Genomic DNA, 19,547 nt, shown 5'->3' on the forward strand with positions numbered 1-19,547 from the left:
ACTTAAACTGAATGTAGTTCATTGTATGTAAAGTAGTCCTGACCAGAAAAAGGAAAAAAAAGAAAAATGTTTTCTTCTTTATTCCTCTCAGTAGCGGGCTCTATAGAATTTATACCTTAGATTTTAACCCGGGGGAGAGTAACGTTAGCAGTAAAATGGAGAGCGAAACCTAAGGATAGAAGAGAAATGGAGAAAGAGGACTAAGAAACAGGAAGAAAGGAGCAGATGCCACAAAGGCCTGGGGGCAAAGTGGGAGGAAGGAGTGCAACATGACCAGAGGAGAGAACAGGCACCCAGAGTGGGCATTTATCAGAAGTCAGACCCGAAAGGGGAGTGGGCAAAACTAGCATTGGAAATAACTCCTGGGGGTGAGAAATAGCACTGGATCATCTCAAAGGAAGATGCAAAAGAAGGAATCAGGCAGAAAGCAAAGCTCAGTGCAGAGAAGGGATCAAGAACCCAGGTCTGCAAGGAAGGCAGATAGTAGCCAGTGGAGTATCATATTGTGAGCTGGATTCTGAGGGTCAAGTTTAGTGGTTGTCATTTTATATACTGAGTTATTACTTTATGTTCCAGTTCCCTGCAGATCTGTCTGTGGGTGCTTGTGGCCGTAAGTAGACTGGATGCATGTAGGGGAAGGCAACAAGCAAGAGCCCAGTGCCTAGTATGGGCCCTAGTTTTCCACTTTGTGGGAATGGGTATTTAATTAGGTCTTTTTTACAACCAAATTTCAGTAAAAACGAGAAGACTTTATTTCTCTATGGAGTTTGTTAAAATAGGATCTTTCTCGCCCGCAGAACACAGACACAATAATTATTTGGACATGCATAAATACGTAAAGACACATCAACTTAAGCGATCAGAAAGCATGTTGAAAAATGTGCCCACCATGAATTACTACTGGGGTATAGAAAAGCACGCTTGTACATTCTTTTTGCACAAAGAACGCACTGGAGAATAAATTAGCATAGAAAATGGTCTCTTTGAAGGCACAATAACTATTGTTTCCTTATTAAGTCTAGTTTTTCAATTAAATGGAGCTTCACTGATCCACACCATGGCTGGGATGTCCCATAGAGAATTTCTGAACTTTAGAGATTAGCAAAAAACTGTAACTGGAAAAAAATCATGACACAGATTCCAGGAACTGGAGAAATGACTGTCATTGTGTTCCTTTGTTTTGATTACTGAGTTTAGTTTCTAATTATTGAAATGCTTCATAATGGAATAGTAAATATGCTGTATGCTTTTGTAAAAGTAATGAAGGATGGAGACGGAATTAATTTATTGAGCACCTACTACCAGGTACTCACTGTGCTATCAGCTATCTCATTTGATCCTGACAGCACTTCACTATAATAGTCATCCTTATTATTCCCAGTGTAAAGAGAGAAAAACTGAGCCCCAAAAGGGTTAAATTATTTGCCCCAGGCAGCAAAGTTCGTAGGTGGCTGAGCTGATGTTCCAGTCTTTTTCGTATCATAGCAAAAGCTTAACCATGTTTTAGTTTTTGCTTTGTATGTTAACTTAAAAAAGAAATTCTCTTCATTTTCAAATTGGTTATTGTGAACACCATTATCTTAGAAAAAATTGGCATTGCTGATCTGTACTTCAGTGACAGTATTAAAATAAATCAAAACCAGAGTCAGAATACTTTCATGCATCAGGCTGTGCAACGACTCATGATGCCAAGCAAATGTACCATTTCAAGAGAGAGTAATTGCTTTCTCCCAGCCAATCATGGATTATTGTAAAAAAAAAATAAATGTGATGGTAAAAAGCTGTTTGGCAAAGTCTCCTTTCCCTCTTGCAAGATCCAAACCTATGAATGTTTGAGAAAATTCTTAACATCACAAACAGGGCATGTTGACTCATTCAGTGAGGAAACACCTATAAAGTGCCTCCTGCCTACAAAATACCGTGCCAGATGTGGTGGAGCTATAGAAATGAACAAAATATTTATTGAGCACATAATATATGCCAGACATTTTATCTTCATGGTGATATTTGATCTTCATAAAATTCTGTGAGGTTGTTGATATTATGCTTAATTTACAGATAGGAAAATTGACACTCAAAAAAGTTGAGTGACCTGTTCAAGATCAGTAACAGCTACCAAGTGGTTTACCCAGGACTTTAACTGTCTGTTCACTGCCAAATTCCATGTGGTTTGCACTATACTATGATCCTCCTCGTGGAACTTTCAGTCTAGGAGAGATTTACATGTAAACTACTAACTAATAATACAAGACAGTGAAATAATGATGTTTACCAAGGGATAACCAACATTCAGGAAAAATTAATTCCAACTGAGAAATTGGAGAACGTTTCAAGAAAAACCTTCAAGGGTAAGAAAGACTCAGGTTGCTGGAGAGAGCAGGAGAAAACCATTCCAGACTGAAGGAACAACAGGATTCAGAGCATAGAGGCATGTTTGAGGACTAGGTCTGGGTCCACTGAGTGCAATCAGGATGCTGGATTAATGTTGAAAGGTCATAAAAGATAAAGTTGAAATAAAGAGTGTGTTTAAACTGTGAGGGGTCTTGAATACCATGTTAAGGAGTTTGAATAATTCTATCCCTCCTGGGGGGTTAAGATTTTCTTTTTAACTTTCTTTTTTAAAAAATTTTATTGAAGTATGGTTGACTTACAGTGTGTTAGTTTCAGGGGTACAGCACAGTGATTCAGTTATTCATATATATGTGTGTATATATATATATATTCTTTTTCAGATTCTTTTCCCTTAGAGGTTATTGCAAAATAGTGAGTGTAGTTCCCTGTGTGATACAGTAGGTCCTTGTTGGTTATCTATTTTATATATAGTAGTGTGTATCTGTTAATCCCAGCCTCCTAATTTATCCCTCCCCTGCCTTTCCCCTTTGGTAACCATAAATTTGTTTTCTATGTCTGTGGGTCTATTTCTGTTTTGTCGATAACTTCATTTGTATCTTTTTATAGCTTTTTGAGGAAGTGAATAACCTGATTTGACTTGTATGTTTTAAAAGATAACACCAGAGGTATGAAAAGTCAAAATGAGTTATTGGAGTTAGGGCTGATGGAAAGCCGTTGTGATGATGTAAGGAAACTATGAAAACTGGAGCAAAGTCAGAAACAGTGGGAATGACAGCTGTGGGACTAGGGTGTGGTTACTGTTTAGAAAATTTTGTAAGTACAAACTCCGGGACTTGGTGATGTGTTATATGTGGGTAGAGAAAGAGGAACCAAAAGTAATGTCGAGGTTTCCAGGATCTATGACTGAGTGGAAAGAGGAAGAGAAAGCCCAGGTTGCTGGTAAAGGGAGGTGTAGAAGTAAAACCAGGAACATATTTTGTGTATTATATGCCTATTCTATAGCACTCATGACTGCATTAACTATAATTGTGATAATCATATTCTTAAGTTAGAATGAAAAATGGGTGGAGAATGTTCCATTTTTCACGTTCCTACTAACTCCCCAATCTTTTCACTGGAAGTGTTTTACAAAATGGCTGGTTTTGAAAATCATAACTGTGACTGGATGATAGTGGGGTGGCTTTCTTTGGTGTCTTTTTGGTATTTCAAATTAATGGTAAAGATAATTTCTTTCCAGGTGGTGACAATCCACATCACTCCAGTAGATGACCAGCTTCCAAAAGAGGTTCCTGGAGTTTCTCGACATTTGGTTGTTAAGGAAACGGAGGTGGCCTGTATCACTAAGAAACATCTGCATTTTGTAGATACAGAATCATATGACAGGGAGCTGCTCTACACAGTAACCACTCCTCCGTTTTTCTCCTCTAGCCGCAGGTACCTCTACGAAGAGTCATCACCTGGGCTATTAGTTGAGGGTTGCGTTCTAGGATTGAGTTGAAAGTGTCAATGTGTACTTCTGTGGTTCACTTGCTTTGTTGGTCACACGTGAACTTATATTCAATTCAGCATTTATTCTGATCTCAAACTTGTCTCATACCTCCCTTCAAAAGCTATATTAATTGGTAAGTGGCCTGCAGCCTGTAGTGTCTTCAGCTTAGGGAGGCTTAAAACAGTCTTTAATCCCTTTTTCTAAAGAGAATACTTTTTTTCTCTTTAGTAAAATGTACTGAGTCTTCATTGTTTTATTTTTAGATATTGCAGCCCACAAAAGTGGTCATATTCTCTGATTCCAATCCAGAAAATATCATGAATATACCTTAGGTTTGTATTATCTACCAAAGGATAGTGAGGAAATGTTTTTAGGATGAGTATCTAACTACATCTTATTGTAGTTAGATTCCCTTTCATCATGTCAGAGCAGAAATTCTGTACATACTTTCTGCAGTCATGATGAGAATGGCATTCATGATACTAGACTTAAGGCTAGAACCTTCCCCCGCCTTGATATAAAGAGAGAATATAAAGATGGAACATTTGATTTCTTCCTACAGTGAATACTTTTAGCTTCAGAAAATTTGGTTGTGGGCTACTATTTGATTTAATTTTTCTTACTGGGAAAGTTAGCTGATGTGTTCTCTTGTATTTTTGTTTAGACACTTGGATGCTGGGAAATTATTCATGGTAGACAGCATACCAAGGCTAACCAAAAACCCTGCAGCTCCAGGGTTGAAGTCATTCACTCAGGTATGATGCTATGCTCAAGTGTTGACAAACATGATGGAAGTGTCCTCTGAGAAGGTACGGTGCTCCTAACGTTGCACTTGAGAGTATTGGCCTTTGACATCTGTCACAAGCAACAAATACTTGATGTCTGTATTCTTTCTGCTTGCACATTTCCATTAAGCAAGTGACATGTAACATTTGAAAATGCTTGATCAAGCTGGATATGATTGTAAAATCTCGTTATAATTCAACACAGTCTTTTGCATCAATTTAGGTCCCTGGCTTAGGGCTCTGATTTAGGGACCTGGTGCATATGTTTTTACTCCATCAAAGTCAGTTCGTCCAATATCCTACCATCTTAGTTTCCTAGGGCTGCTATAGCCCAGTACCACAAACTAGGTGGCTTAAAAGAACAGAAATGTATTGTCTTACAGTTCTGAAACTAGAGGGTAGAAGGCTAGAAGTCTGAAACCAAGGTCTCAGGAGGGCCACCATCCTCCAAAACCCTGTTTGGTCGGGGGGCAGTGGGGTCTTACCTTACCTCTTTCCATCGTCTAGTGGTTTGCTGGCAATCTGACATTCCTTGACTGGTAGATCATCACTCCACTCTCTGCCTCTGTCACGCCATGGCTGTGTTCTCCCTGAGTCTCTCTCTTCTTATAAGGAACAAGTTATATTGGATTAAGGGCCCACCCTACTCCAGTATGGCCTTACCTTAACTAATTACATCTGCAACAACCCTGTTTCCAAGTAAGGTCACATGCTGAGGTACTGGGGGTTAGGACTTCAACGTGTCTTTTTTTGTGGGGGACATAAGTCAGCACATACTATCTACTGCTTTCCAAAATCCTTCATTAGCCCTCTCCCTGCTCCTGTGGCCTCTGCTCTGCAGACCTGACTAGAGGCACAGTAATGATGAGTGATTAGGCAGCAGCTACCCCTGAGCTGCTGAATCTCACTGTAGTTAGAGGTTGTATTAAATGAGTATGTCAACCTATGTGCTAAGTACTATTATTTTTTTCATTTTGTAGGTAAGGAAACAGAGACCTCGCAAGTTTAAGCAGCTTGACTAATATCACACAGCTACTTTGTGACACAGCTGGGTTAAAATGCAAGTCTCCTGTCTTTCACAGAGTTGCCTGGCTTCAAGCACTTGACGTAGTCACTTAATTTCTTTGTTCTTTTCCCTCCTGCTTTTAGAAAATGCGATTTGTAAGATAGAGCTTTTTATGATCTTCAAATTGAGGATGGTGGCATTTACAATGTTCCCTATCAGTGAATGAGATGGGTATCTTAGACTTAGGTCTCTAAATGTCTCTCATCCTGGGAAATTGGCACCCACATGTCCGTCTTCGTTTGCTTTGCAGCATGCTGTGAACTATATGAAAGTGGCCTACATGCCACCCATGCAAGATATAGGCCCCCACCCCCGACACGTGCAGTTTGCCTTCTCCGTCAGTAACCAGCACGGCGGCACTTTGTTCGGGATCTGCTTTAACATCACGATTCTTCCGGTGGACAATCAGGTCCCTGAGGTAGGCGTAATGCTTGATGTGAAGGATGAAAAGGCGGGGAAGACCTAAGGGAAGAAAGATTTTGAAAGCCTTACTCAAAATGCTAACTTCTCTTTAGGCGCTTTCAAAGAACTTTTTTATTTTCCAGCTACAGTGTAGGAAAAGAAAGCATGGGGAGGGGAGTCCTTCACTTCCTATGGGACTTTCTATCTAAAAGATGAGATTTTCTAGTTGCTGAATTTGGCATTATTTTCAAAGCTTTATCAAAATCTCTTTCCTTTCCTTTCTGCTGAGTTTCATGTGTTGATCAGGTGAAGGGGATTAAATTAGGAGTCTCTTAGCAACCAGATAGGCTTATTTGCTCTCTCCGCAGGCCAGCTATGCTGTTCTGTCATCTAAATAAGCTCTTTAATTTTCTAAAATGAATTAAGATGGACCCTTGCATCCTATGCTGTTCCACTCCCCAATGTTTGTGTAAGCTTTAAAGCACTTGGGTCTCTCATTATAAATCAAATTACAAAGGCGATGCTACCTTGTGCATCTTATCTGCGAGGCTGGGATTCATGGTGAGAATTTGTTCCCTACCTGCTCCCTCCCCATCAGAGTACTAGAGTTAATGAGGGTGGCTATTCCTAGGTTTGCTTTTTCCCTCAAAAGCGGAAAGTGTGATTACCCATTCATTAGGAACCAGAGGGGACTAGAACTCACATGTGTCTCATCCCTAAGGAAAGAGGCCACCTTCCCAGGCAGCCACCTGGAATACGGCCAGGAAAGCACGGATGCTCCTTTTCCTTTGCTCTCCTCACCATCTCTAAGCTGCCCAAAGTTGTGGAGCAGAGGTCTCACCCTGCAGGACCAAGGGGCTTACCCAAACCACACAACTGTTTTGATGAGTCTAAATAATATTTGAAAATAATGAGTTGCCAACGCTTAAACATCAGGAGGTTTTGTATCAGGTTTGGATTTCTGGCTTCTCTTGAAAATTTGGAAGCTCTGGCAACACTGAGTCCACTTCCCTACCCCCACCCCACAGCAGCTGAACAGGGCACATTCCCCAGTCACCCAAGTCCCCACCCAACTCAAGACACCCATTTACATCACTGGCTTGACCCCGCCAGCCTCTGAGCTTGCAATATTTGGTAGAAGATGGGCCCAAGAGCTCACAAAAAAGGAATGTAAACTATGTTCTTTGCCTCCTTCCCTGTCAGGGACCAGGTCATGTTCCCTGTATAAAAAATAGTTGAGAATGTCTCTTAATTTTTTATTTTTTAATTTTTTTTTGCGGTACGCGGGCCTCTCACTGTTGTGGCCTCTCCCGTGGCGGAGCACAGGCTCCGGACGCGCAGGCTCAGCGGCCATGGCTCACGGGCCCAGCCGCTCCACGGCATGTGGGATCTTCCCGGACCGGGGCACGAACCCGTGTCCCCTGCATCGGCAGGCGGACTCTCAACCACTGCGCCACCAGGGGAGCCCAGAATGTCTCTTAATTTGATTAGATTTTATTCAGACCATCCTTTTCTATGTATGAGGTACATGCCCTGAAATAGCCCAGCATCTAAAGAAGCTAATGTGTGTTACAGAACAATCACAGAGAAACAGTTTTTTATGCCAAGCTGTCCAGCCTCTTGCTAGAGAAAGATGATCTGTGGTAAAAACCAGAAAGGGTGAAGTGAATAGTTACCTCCATCATTTGAAGGTAAATGGAATAGTTACGAGGACTTGGGGCTCAGGAGGCTTAGTGGCTTCTGTCTTTTTTCTACAGTGGATGGGACAAATGAAATAGTACTGTAGAGAACTGAGAGTAGTAGAAATAAAATTAAATGAGTGGCTTCAGTGAACCTAGTCATGGGAGTGGTTCCCTGGTGTGAAAATCCACAGTTATCGCTGGGCTAAGTGATAACCTTTAGGGGATCTTGACACCATGCTGGCCTGAAGTTCCAGAAATCCAAGCACTGGGTTCAGGCAGGGACTAGAAAGTGAATAATTAATGGGGGGGGGGGGCAAATTAGCTTTTAGTTTTTTAAAGTTGTCCTGAAATACATATATATTTAAAAATCGTCTAATGAGGCAAAGTATATTCCTTGAAACTTAGCATCTTGGGATATTAATCGATGCAACTCAGGACAAAATGAGGTTGGCGGACATGGACCATGTTTCAGTGGTAATAATCCTCTTTAAATAAGAACTCCATTTATTTCTTTCTCCTACAAACAGTGAAAATGTAGGTTTGGCAAAATCAGAGTAAGGCACTTAGGAAGGGTGCGGGTGAGTGGCTGTAGGGAGAAAAGGCTCTTACTTTATGTCGTCCTTTGCTGGCAGAAGTAGTTTATTACAGAATACAAGGCAGCTGTCCCAGGGAGCATGGTCTCATCATTTCCATGATCCAAGGAACTGCCCTTGGGGCGGCTGTGCCCTGGTGGGTGGGAGGATGGAGCAGGGCTGTGGGTGGAGGCTGTGATTTCTTGCTCACTTCCCTTTCCTCTGCTCATTTCTCGGGCCTCCGTCCTCTTTACCAGCTCTTGCCTTAGGGAGTGCTCTCCTTTCTAGGAGTGGCAGCTGCTCTGAAGAGAGTAGCTACTTCCTCAGAGAACCCTGTGTCCTCACGTTAGCAGAGCGCTCACCCCAGATCGTGTGTGAGGAGCCTTCAGAGCCCATGACTTGGTAGCCCAACTGTATCTCCCTGTTTTTGCTTCTGTGTAGTAATACAAATTTGAGAAAATGATAGGTTAAACAAAGTTAGCAGATTTTCCTACTGTAGGGTCTCAGAGTGCTGAATACACTTACGAATCTTATAAACTTCCAAGGTGAAGATACCGTATGTGACTATTTTCTAGATGTGTTTGACCATGGAACACTTCTTGCCAACTCCCAATGTGATGATAAAACAGCCCAAGCCCTTCTAACTTGCTTTTTACTTTCAAGTAAATTTTTATTGAGCGGTGAGTTTTTCTGTTAGAGAAAATTATCTTTATGGCTTTAATATTTAAGTCTAATGCTTGAATAAATCTATTTCCTATGAAATCTTCAATTTCTAGTCTTTCATTTCCCTGTTCTACTTCCATATCTAAAACACTCACTACCCTGATGCTTAAAAGCTCCAGTCAATTTCCCAAGTCTTTAAGAATCTTTAGGGTGTAAAAAGGGATGGATTCTTTCTCTAGGGGAATTTGATGTAGGTTTTGTTCATTTTGTAGATTAAGGTACATATGTGCCGAGCAATGGCAGGTGTGGACACGATGAGGAATGTTGTTATTTTCTCAGTTTAGCACCAGTGATGGTAAATCTGACTGCTGCTTCTACTCTACAGGGTCTGAGATCAGTGAAATGCAGATGCTTTCAGGTTTCTAGATCTGCCTTGTTTCTTTGTGTCCATCAATGTTTAGAATTGGAAGCATTTAGTGAAAAATACTTTTCAGCCAGGATGTTCAGCTATGAACTTGTTCCCTTGAGCACATTCTTGAGAGTTTGATTGACATGTGAAAATGGTGCTGGAAGTTTTCTGTTGGTTTCATGAGCTCTGTCTTCAGGTACACCTCATGGAACAAGGCTTTAAATGTTTCCTTCCTTCTTTCTAGGTATTTACCAACCCTCTGAGAGTGGCTGAGGGGAGTCAGTGTGTCATCAGCACAGAGCATGTCCTGGTTTCTGATGTGGACACCAAACTGGACAACATCCACCTCTCCCTGCAGAGACAGCCTCAGCATGGAAGGGTGGAGTTGAATGGATTTCCTCTAAACACAGGGGCCATATTTTCTTGGGGAGACCTCCAGACCTTAAAAGTTAGGTCAGAACATTTCCTGGCTTCTTTGTTTTACGTGCTTTGCCTCCCATCTGAATCAATTGTGAGGCAGTGTAAGAAGTTTGTCCAATTCTTTCAGGGGTAGCAACATGCCACCTAATACTTTTCCAGGGTCAGTTGAAAATTAGAAATGACAATCCTTTAGTTTCCCCCCAAGGCATTTTCTTTCCCTCTGGCTTGCTGTACTGGTAGGAATGACATTATGAATATTTGAGCAACAAAAACTCGATTAGCATGAATATTAAATTTGCTGCAACTGCATGTATCACAAGGGGTAACAATCAAACTAGATGAATAGAGTCTGAGATAATCTATAAGGCTAATCTACATAATTGAACTTGGTTTTAAGAAAAGCCAATTTCTTAACCCTGGCAACTCTGGGATAGAACTCTGTTGATCGAAGTCCTTAGTGTGAATTTTTAATCCATTTTACTGGGGAGGGGATTTGAGGGCAAATACGTAGGGTAGGTTGGGTAGGTAGGACATGGAATAGTACTTGGGCCTCTTCCAGTCAGGGGTGGAGTAATCCCTGTCTCATGGTCCTACAGTAGTTCCCCTCACCTTGAGGACTTTCATTTCTTCTACCTAATGCAGTTATGTAAGAAACTTTTTCTTTAAAATCTAGTAAAACATCTTTGTAAAACAATGCAAGGTACTCAAAAGCAGTGGTCAGGTAGACAAACATACTGGTTAATTTCTCACTTGTACAAGTTCAAGTTATAAATGGGAATTTTGTCCTTTTTGATAAAGTGTAGTAGAAGGTATTAGGCATCAAATGCTTAGTTCTACATTTAGAAATTGATGGGGAAGGAGAATTTGTGTACAGGAAGATCATTTTCATCCCACAGTTTAGTTACACTGCTTTATTTACAGTTTCCAATATCTTAACCTCTTTTCACTACTTTTATCCTCATTAAAATTTCCTTTTTTCCCCAAGATCTCAGCTCTTTCCTACCTGTTAGAAAGAGAGCTCTGTTTAGGTAATTCTTACTAGGGAATGAACGATGGATAGAAAAAAAAAAAGTACCAGTGTTTGCCAGCACGTATATTTCAAGCATTCTTCTAGAGACTTGCAATTATGGTTTTTTTTTCATTAAACTTCACAGCAATCAAACCTGACAAGGTAGATGGTTCTGTTCTCATATTATAGTTGAAATAACGAAGACACGAAGAGGTTAAGGTCACTTAGCTAGTGTGTGCAGGACTCTGGTTTTGAAAGAAGTTCTGTTTGATTCCATAGCCATGCATTTGGATGTGTACTCCTAGACCTTTTAGAGGCATTAGCATGGTAAGTATATTTGAATTAGCACATTATCACATACCAATCTATTTTTGATGAAGATATCAGGGAGTATGACAAAGTAAAGCATAGGAGGCAGTGTTGGGAGGGAAATTGGGAGTAGGAGGTGGGCTTTCTCCACCAATGGAATCGAATCCCTAGCTAGTGTATGGGTGAGTCTCGTCCTGAGTAAAACACCTTTTAGCCCTGGAATTTTTTCATATGTAAACATTACATATGTTCAATATACAATACAATTTTTAAAGCAACTTTTTTTTTTTTTGCGGTACGCGGGCCTCTCACTGCTGTGGCCTCTCCCGTTGTGGAGCACAGGCTCCGGACGTACAGGCTCAGCGGCCATGGCTCACGGGCCCAGCCGCTCTGCGGCATGTGGGATCCTCCCAGACCGGGGCACGAATCCGGGTCCCCTGCATTGGCAGGCGGACTCTCAACCACTGCGCCACCAGGGAAGCCCTAAAGCAACTTTTAATTTCATTTCCTAGAACTTATTTCCATAACTCAGTGTCTTGAATGGATCACTGATAAGCTAAAAATTTGACTCAGTTCAACAATTATTTAGAACTTACTGTGTATCACTACAGTGGACTGAAGAGTAAATGGAAAGTCTAGAATTAGACAATTCCTTTAAGAAACTTGACTGAGAATTAAAAGGAAATAGGGTCAAGGCAAGACCAAGAAAAAATATATATATACATTTTTTGTAAATTTATTTATTTATTTTTGGCTGCGTTGGGTCTTCACTGCTGCGTGTGGGCTTTCTCTAGTTGCGGCGAGAGGTGGCTTCTCTTGTGGAGCACGGGCTCTAGGCGCACGGGCTTCAGTAGTTGTGGCATGTGGGCTTAGTAGTTGTGGCTTGCAGGCTCTAGAGCGCAGGCTCAATAGTTGTGGCACGTGGCTTAGTTGCTCCATGGCACGTGGGATCTTCCCAGACCAGGGATTGAACCTGTGTCCCCTGCAATGGCAGGTGGATTCTTAACCACTGTGCTACCAGGGAAGTCCCGAAAAAATACTTTTAAGTCTAGAGAAATTCAAGAATCTTTATAGGTTCAGAGGAAAAGAGTTAGTAAATAGCAAGGGGGAAGTGGCAGGAGAGAGGCAATGAATAATGCATAGATAAAGTTTTAGGGCAGAGCTGAATCAATCCAGAGCACAGGCGGAAGGAATAACCTTAAAAGTGGGGGAGGAGGGAGAATTACCAAAATCCACGTAGTGTCCCACTTTTACCTGTCACTGCTCAGTCTCAGTGTCCCCTTTGCCCCCAGCAGTGTTTTCGGTAAGTAGGCAGAGCTACACCCACTGGTTCCCGTTTTTACAGTGACAATTTGAAGAGCTGCTTTTTGATTTGGGGACAAGTTATGAATGCATAAACACATTTTTCCAGGGTGGAGCAATTTTACATTTAAGGATACTTGAGTACAGTAGTTACATATGTGACTTCATGATTATGCTGGGGGTTTGGTTATTTATTTATTTGTTGAACATATGGCCAAAACCATGGGAAAGTTCTTGTGACAGGAATCTCAGTGCACTCTGACAGTGGCCTTGAGAGGTTAGTGACAGCTATCATCCCCACAGGTATCAGCATGATGGATCTGAGATACTTCAGGATGACATACTACTGGAGGTCACAGATGGCATAAATGCAGCAGAATGTGTGCTATACATTGAGGTACGTAGTAAGTTTCCTCCATGGTTCATATAGAAACAAACCTTCTAGTCTGGAAGCCTCTTGGGGTCTCTGATAGAAATTGAAGCACGTGGACTTCAAAGCAAGAAGGTGTCTGCTTACATCTTTGATTATGTCAGGACAGGCAATAGAGAGCAAAGTTATATTGGTGAAATGGGCGTATGAGTTTCTTGTGCCAATCGATTTAAAGGTAGAACTACTCTGACCTCAAACCCAGAGACTTAATTTAAAAAGCAGTCATTTCCATGTATAAATTATTTCTAATATTTTTGATCTGTCATGCCCAGAAATATTTATTTAGCAGTTGGACAGGTTAGGCTAGCATCGCTGGGCTTTTCCCTGTTGTGTGCAAGGAGCCGTATCTATATGTGCGATGTGACCCTTTGTGAATTCCTGTACTATATACCCCTGGCCTGTTTGAGATGATTATTTTCCCTCTTTTGAAAAATGAAGGAAAATCTGCACATAAAGGTTGAGTATATGCTCAAAGGCCTGATGGGAACCCCCGAGTTTCTCTGTTGGGTGACCATCCACGTCCACAAGCATAACTCATGGGATTTGCAGGTATTTATAGTTAGTGACAAAGGAGGGTCAGCAGAAGACTTATCACACTTCCTGAAGATCCACTAATTATTCTTACCGTACCAAATTCTATTTCTGTTTCAATTTTGTCAGTTCTTTGTAGTATGAAATTATTATTAATGGTCATAATAATGTGTTTGTAAGATATTTTACAGTTAATAATTAAGAATGATCACATCATTCTAGTGTTTTAAGAAGTACACAGAAAAGAAATTATCCCCGTCCTATAGCAAAGGTCTGAGAAGGTTCAATGACTTGTCCAAAGCCATTAACTTGACCATGTAGACCTGGGCTGGCATCTCCACTCTTGTACTCAGGCCAGTGTTCTTTCCTCCTCACCACTGCCCAGATCTAAATTAACAGGTGATTGTAATTACCATGCTTGCTAACATTTCCTGAGCACTTATCCATGCCAGTCACAGTGCATAGCCACTTCTTTTCATTTTTTCCACTTAGTTCTAATGATGGTCTTGTATCTAGAGGAAAAGCAGTACGTTATTTCAGCTTCAAAAAGGAGAGTTTTCTTTATTGGCAGACTTTTACATATAAAGAAAGCTTTTCTGAGTTAATTTTTTTTCCTGAAAAGCAAATTTATGGTGAAAACCCCAACTCTGTCTTCTGTCCATGGCCATCTTCTCATTAATGACCCTAAGCAGTGAATTTGGGGAAAAGAATTTATGTATTATTACTTTTGAGACAAAAGGGCAGAGCCTTTGGAAACCAATCAGAGCTTCAGGAAAGTTTTAGACAATTATGTGTGATTTTTTTTCATTCAGGAGGAATGTTTTTAATTCTATTGCCTTTGGACTTTTTATGCATTTGAAAGCTGAGGATATTTTGTGAACTGCTGCAAGGTGATGATCATGAATGTATTGGTGAGATTGATCAGATGGGGTCAAGAACAATGATAAAGAAGGTCTTCACTGAATCTACGCAGAGGACTTGAACAAAGATATTGTTTCCTAATAAGCCAATAGAAAATGGAATAGAGTATTGCATACTTTTCTATCTTTAGTTAAATAAATAAACCTGGGTTTCCATCACCCCATCTCTCTACCTGTTAAAGGAAAGTGTCTTCATAATTTCATGTGTATTTGTTGTCGAGTTGTTAGCCTGTTGAAACAGTCGGGTAACCAGGGCATATATACGTAGTTACATTCATTCATTCGTTTATTCCATAAATACTTAATAAGTGCCTGCTATATGCCATGTCCTATGCTAAATTCTTGGGCTGTGTTGATGAACAAGATAAATAAACTTCCTCTTCTTTTGGAGTTATGGGCAAGGGATGAAGGCAGGCTTTAAACAGATTATCACTGAAATAATCAGTTAAAATGTGGATGTGTTCTACAAGTGAACAGGGTACTAAAAGAGAGTAAACAAGGGAAGTTTCTAAGTGAGTCTGAGTTGTTAAGAAGTTTTCCTGGAGGAATCCATATGTAACCTGAAGGAGGAGGCAGCCAAGCAAAGAGCTACGGGAGAACATACCAGGCAAGGGACAGACAGAAGATGCAAAGACGGGGCAAAGGCCTGACATGTGTGGAACACAGTGTCTTGGGGGTAGAAATGGACAGGAGTGGCAAAGGAACCCCATAGCATGAGATGAAGCCGAAGACATACTAGGAGAAGCTCTGGGAAGCCATTGAAGGTTCCCACAGTTAGATGACTTGATGAAAGCCACGTTTGAAAAAGATCACATTGGCTAAAGCGTGGGGCAAGGAAATGTAGGGGTGACAGTATTCAGAGGCCAGACTTGATAAATAGATGTGCAGCACACGCCGAGTTGTGGTCGTGAACTCAGAGGAGGACTGTCCTTCATTCCTGTTTAGAAGACATACTTTTTCACATTTCTACAAAATCTTTTAAAATTTGGACAGCCAGTGTGATCCCATGTTGCTTTTTTTCCCTTTCTGCTTGGAAATTTTATTTTCATGACAGTGAGAGAAAAATGTTTTATCAAGTTGAAAACTGGCATTGATTTAATGGTTATGGGGTTTCAGATTTAACTCAAAATGTTTGAAGTGCAGCTGCTGCTTATTATAAGTCCAAAGAAACTTCCTGGGTGGCAGGAAGTTGAGAGTAGAGGAAAGCCTTGTAATCATCAAGTAATTTGAAATATAAATAACTTTGATGTGGTAAACGTAAATGCTCAGACCACAAGGACTAGATTTCCCGTAGAATATGGGTAAATTTAGCAAAGGAGGATAGGGGCTTGGGTGAAGGATGCTTTATATCACATTTAGATTTTGTCTGTCTTGAAACAAACGAGAGCTTTGAGCCCCAAACCATAACCATGCTCTCCCATCCCTACCTAAAATGTCTCTCATGTGGGTCATTTCTTACAAGTTGGTTCATCTGGGGAAAGTTAAAAGATACAGATGGCTTGGCCAAATGCCATGGCTATTGTTTCACGTGTCTGGAAGATTGAAAATGCCTGTCATTCCAGTTATGAGCTATGAGTTACCAGTTGGGCAATTTGTCATTGCTCTTTTTTCTTGAAAACATGCATTTTTTTTTCCTGCTTAGGTGTTGCCTGTAAATGATGAGCCACCGGTCCTAAAGGCAGACCTCATTCCCATGATGTACTGCTCAGAGGGCGAAGAGGTGGTCATTACCTCTGAATACATTTTTGCTACTGATGTGGACAGTGATGATATGAAACTGATGTTCATGATTGTTCGAGAACCTCAGCATGGGACAGTGAGGAAAGCTGGGGTCACAGTGCGTCAGTTTTCTCAGGGAGATGTTACGGCAGGGGCTGTGACGTACAAACACACAGGTAAGTGACAGAACTGTGACTAGTCTGAGAGTGGGGATGCAGCAACATGACAGAGTCTTAGCCCACTCCTTGCTGTGGGCTCTGATAATCTAACAGTCTTAATGCTTCCTTCCATTAAAAGAGTGGCAGCCCATCTCCCATTTTCAAGTATGATCACCATATTCAGAAGTATTTCTTGATCTCAGTAATATAATGAATTTCACAGAGTTGAGAAAGATCAAGTGTTATTGCTGCTCTGCTCCTGATGCTTCCACATAGACCTTCAATTCACCCTGGCTTGTCCTCGTTCCTATTTTGGTCAATATGAAGAAGATTATTTGACCATCTCAGCTTCTGGCTCCCTAAATCATAACAGAAATGCCTGAAGTAGGCTCCCTAAGATAATTATCTTATTAACTGTAAAAGTTTCCTGATTATCACCTAGCTCCTAAGAAGAAACCGGTCTGACCTTTGAGTTCTTGAAAAGCAAAGATCGTGTCTTACACTTTTGTGTAACTTGTCCACAGCACATGACAGTGGTGGACATAGATGAGAGATACAGTAAATGCTAGTTTATTAGCACTGTAGTTACATTTCTGGCATTGCATTATATTGTTATCCGGATGGCATTTGTTCCTTATGTAAAATGTTCATGTAGAGAAGATGTGAATTCAACATCTGATGTCTGCGAGGCACAGTAGTAGGCACTGTGGCTTTACAAAGGAGTATAACCCAAACCCTACTATGAAGGACTTTTGATTTAAAGGAGTAAGACAAACACATTCCCACGTAAAGATGACAGCGTGACACATCTGCCCATCGCCACATCACCACCCCTCCCACATCTGATTTCTGGGTTGGGGCCACTTCCTCAGTAATAATACATCTACTTCCTCTACCTAAGTTTTATCACACTCCATTACAATTTCACGTTTACTCATCCATATGCCTCTCTAACCTGGAAATTCCATGGGGGAAGTGTGATTGGGTGTGGGAGGCCAGGTGAGTGATACAAGAAATAAGAGGTATCGGAATTCAAATCATTTTCTTATTTGAAGAGACAGAGAGAGAGAGAATACAAGCAGGGAGGTGGGAGGGAATTCAAGGAGGGGGATTGAGATAGCAAAGGATTCATTTGGACATGGGAGAAAACATTTTGAAATAATATTTTTATGGGTACTTTAAAAAACAGTGATTCATTGCGATACCAGTTCTTAATCACTCAACTAAACATCTTTTTTCTTTAAATGCTATCTCCTTATCTTCTTCTTTATGTTAAGTCTTAGGAAAGGTTTCATTGGCTCTTTCCTTGTCCTGAGGAGCTTAGCCCACTTGTTCGATGTCTCTCAATGTCTCTCAAGAGTTTACAGCTAGGTGCTTCTTTTTAATTTCCCCAGTAGTTCTCAGGCTAGCAGAAAAGTGATCCAAAGACCAGTGATTGTTGATTTTTACATAATTTTAACATCTTTGGCAGGCTCACACAGCATAGATAAATTAGTGGTGAGGTGAATCTGTCTTCTCTTCCTGCGCTTTGTTCCAGACGTTAAGCAACAGTTGTACATACGTATAACTCTCTTCTAGTGTGGTGGCCATAGAAGAGAGTGTTGACACATTTTTTTCATAAGACCTAGTGGGACACTGGGGCAAATTGTTTCAGATAGACTTTTTTGTTATGTTAATAAATTAACAGAGGGGCAGAGTCAAGATGGCATACTAGGAGGACGCTGAATTCGCGTCTCCTCACAACTAGGGCACCTACTAGGCACCAGTGGGACCACGGACACCTAAGGGGATGGGAGGAACCCCCAGTGACTGGGTAGGACGCGGGGTATGGGGGAAGTGAAGGGGGAGAAGAAGTGGAGGCGGGATGGGACTGGAGCCCCTGCTGAAGGGTGGCTGGGGGAGGGGAAGGGATCCCATGCCTGAAGGGGAAAATTGGGGGACCATTGGGAGGGCAGAGGATTAAAAGGGAGCGTGGCCAGGTTTCCCCTGCCCACTTGGGCCCCCAGGAACCTGCTGAGATCCGGGGCCTGATCCTCTGACCACCTGAGGCCCCCTCCAGCTGTGCAGGTCCTGAGGGAGTAGGAGGGAGGGAAGGGGGAGCAAAAGTGGGACCGGCAGCCCTGAGGGGCAGCTGGGGGAGGGGAGGAGTTCCTACACCCAGCGGGACCCACCCACAGTTAGGGGTCCAGCGGCAACAGGGGAGACCCTGGGGGAGATGGTGGGGGAGGGGAATGGAGGAATGGAAGGGAATGGAGCCAGTGCTTTCCCTGTCCACTTAGGCACCGGGGAGCCTACTGGGCTCTTGGGCCTAATCCTCTGCCCTCAGAGCCTCCCTCCTGCTGCTCCGAGCCCAAGCCCCGCCTCTACGCCCCCACCCAGGGCCCCACCTCTGCACTCGGAGACCCCCTCCAACGCGCTGGGTCTAAACTCCACCCACACACCCTGACCCAGGGCTTTACCTCCAAACTCCAGAACTCCACACTCCAGAGGCCCTCCTTTCCATGTGCTGCCTCTCCCCTTCCGAGCAGGTCCTAAGCAGAGGCCCTGCCCCATGCTTGAATGTCTCCCTGCCTAGACCCTGCCCCTAGGGCCTTTTCTGGCTACGTGGGTCCTGAGCCTAGGCCCCACCCCACACTTAAACGTCACCCACCCACCCGCCTAAGCCCCACCCCACCCTAAACCACTCCCCTACCTAAGTTCCACCCCCACCTAAACTCCACCCCCATAGCCAAGGCTTTTTTTCTCTTTTAGATTGGGGTTCTGTTTTACGATGTTGATTCATTGTTGTTGATTCTTTTATATTTTTATTTTTCCTAATAAATCTTTTATTTTTCTAATTTTATTTTATGCTTTATATTTTGTTATTGTTCTCTCCTTTTGGCTTGTTCCCCCCCACCTTTTTTTCTTTTTTCTGTTGTGGTTTTATTTTACCTTGTTGCAGGTGTTTTGATTATAGTTTTATTTTTCCTAATATATTTTTTATCATTCCAATTTTATTTTGTTTTTTATTCTTTGATATTGTACTGCTCCTTTTTTTTTTTTTTTTTTTTTTTACCGTGCCATGAAGCTTGTGAGATTTTGGTTCCCAGGCCGGAGGTTGGGCCCGAGCTCCTGTGGTGGGAGCTCCGAGTACAAATTGCTGGACTAACAGAGAACCTCACACCCCAGGGAATATCAATCTGAGTGAGGCCTCCTGGAGGACCTCATCTGAGCACCAAGATCAAGCTCTATCTGCCTGCCTGCAAACTCCACTGCTAGACATCTCAGGCCAAACAACCAGTAAGACAGGAATAGAGCACCACCCATCAAAAAAAAAAAAAAAAAAAAAG

At 41.9% G+C, this 19,547-nt stretch overlaps 1 protein-coding gene across 1 annotated transcript in view; it reads left to right on the plus strand.

Annotated features, from left to right (window-relative positions):
• The window catches only part of FREM1 (FRAS1 related extracellular matrix 1), a 272,527-nt gene that overhangs the window by 143,490 nt on the left and 109,490 nt on the right, over positions 1-19,547 (plus strand). The window contains exons 14-19 of the mRNA XM_079926359.1: positions 3,590-3,786; positions 4,506-4,596; positions 5,943-6,110; positions 9,665-9,873; positions 12,764-12,857; positions 15,984-16,236. Of these exons, the coding sequence (XP_079782485.1) occupies positions 3,590-3,786; positions 4,506-4,596; positions 5,943-6,110; positions 9,665-9,873; positions 12,764-12,857; positions 15,984-16,236 (1,012 nt within the window). The remainder of the gene's footprint in view (positions 1-3,589; positions 3,787-4,505; positions 4,597-5,942; positions 6,111-9,664; positions 9,874-12,763; positions 12,858-15,983; positions 16,237-19,547) is intronic.

Source organism: Stenella coeruleoalba (genome assembly GCF_951394435.1).
Source record: "Stenella coeruleoalba genome assembly, chromosome: 7".
NCBI lineage: Eukaryota > Metazoa > Chordata > Mammalia > Artiodactyla > Delphinidae > Stenella > Stenella coeruleoalba.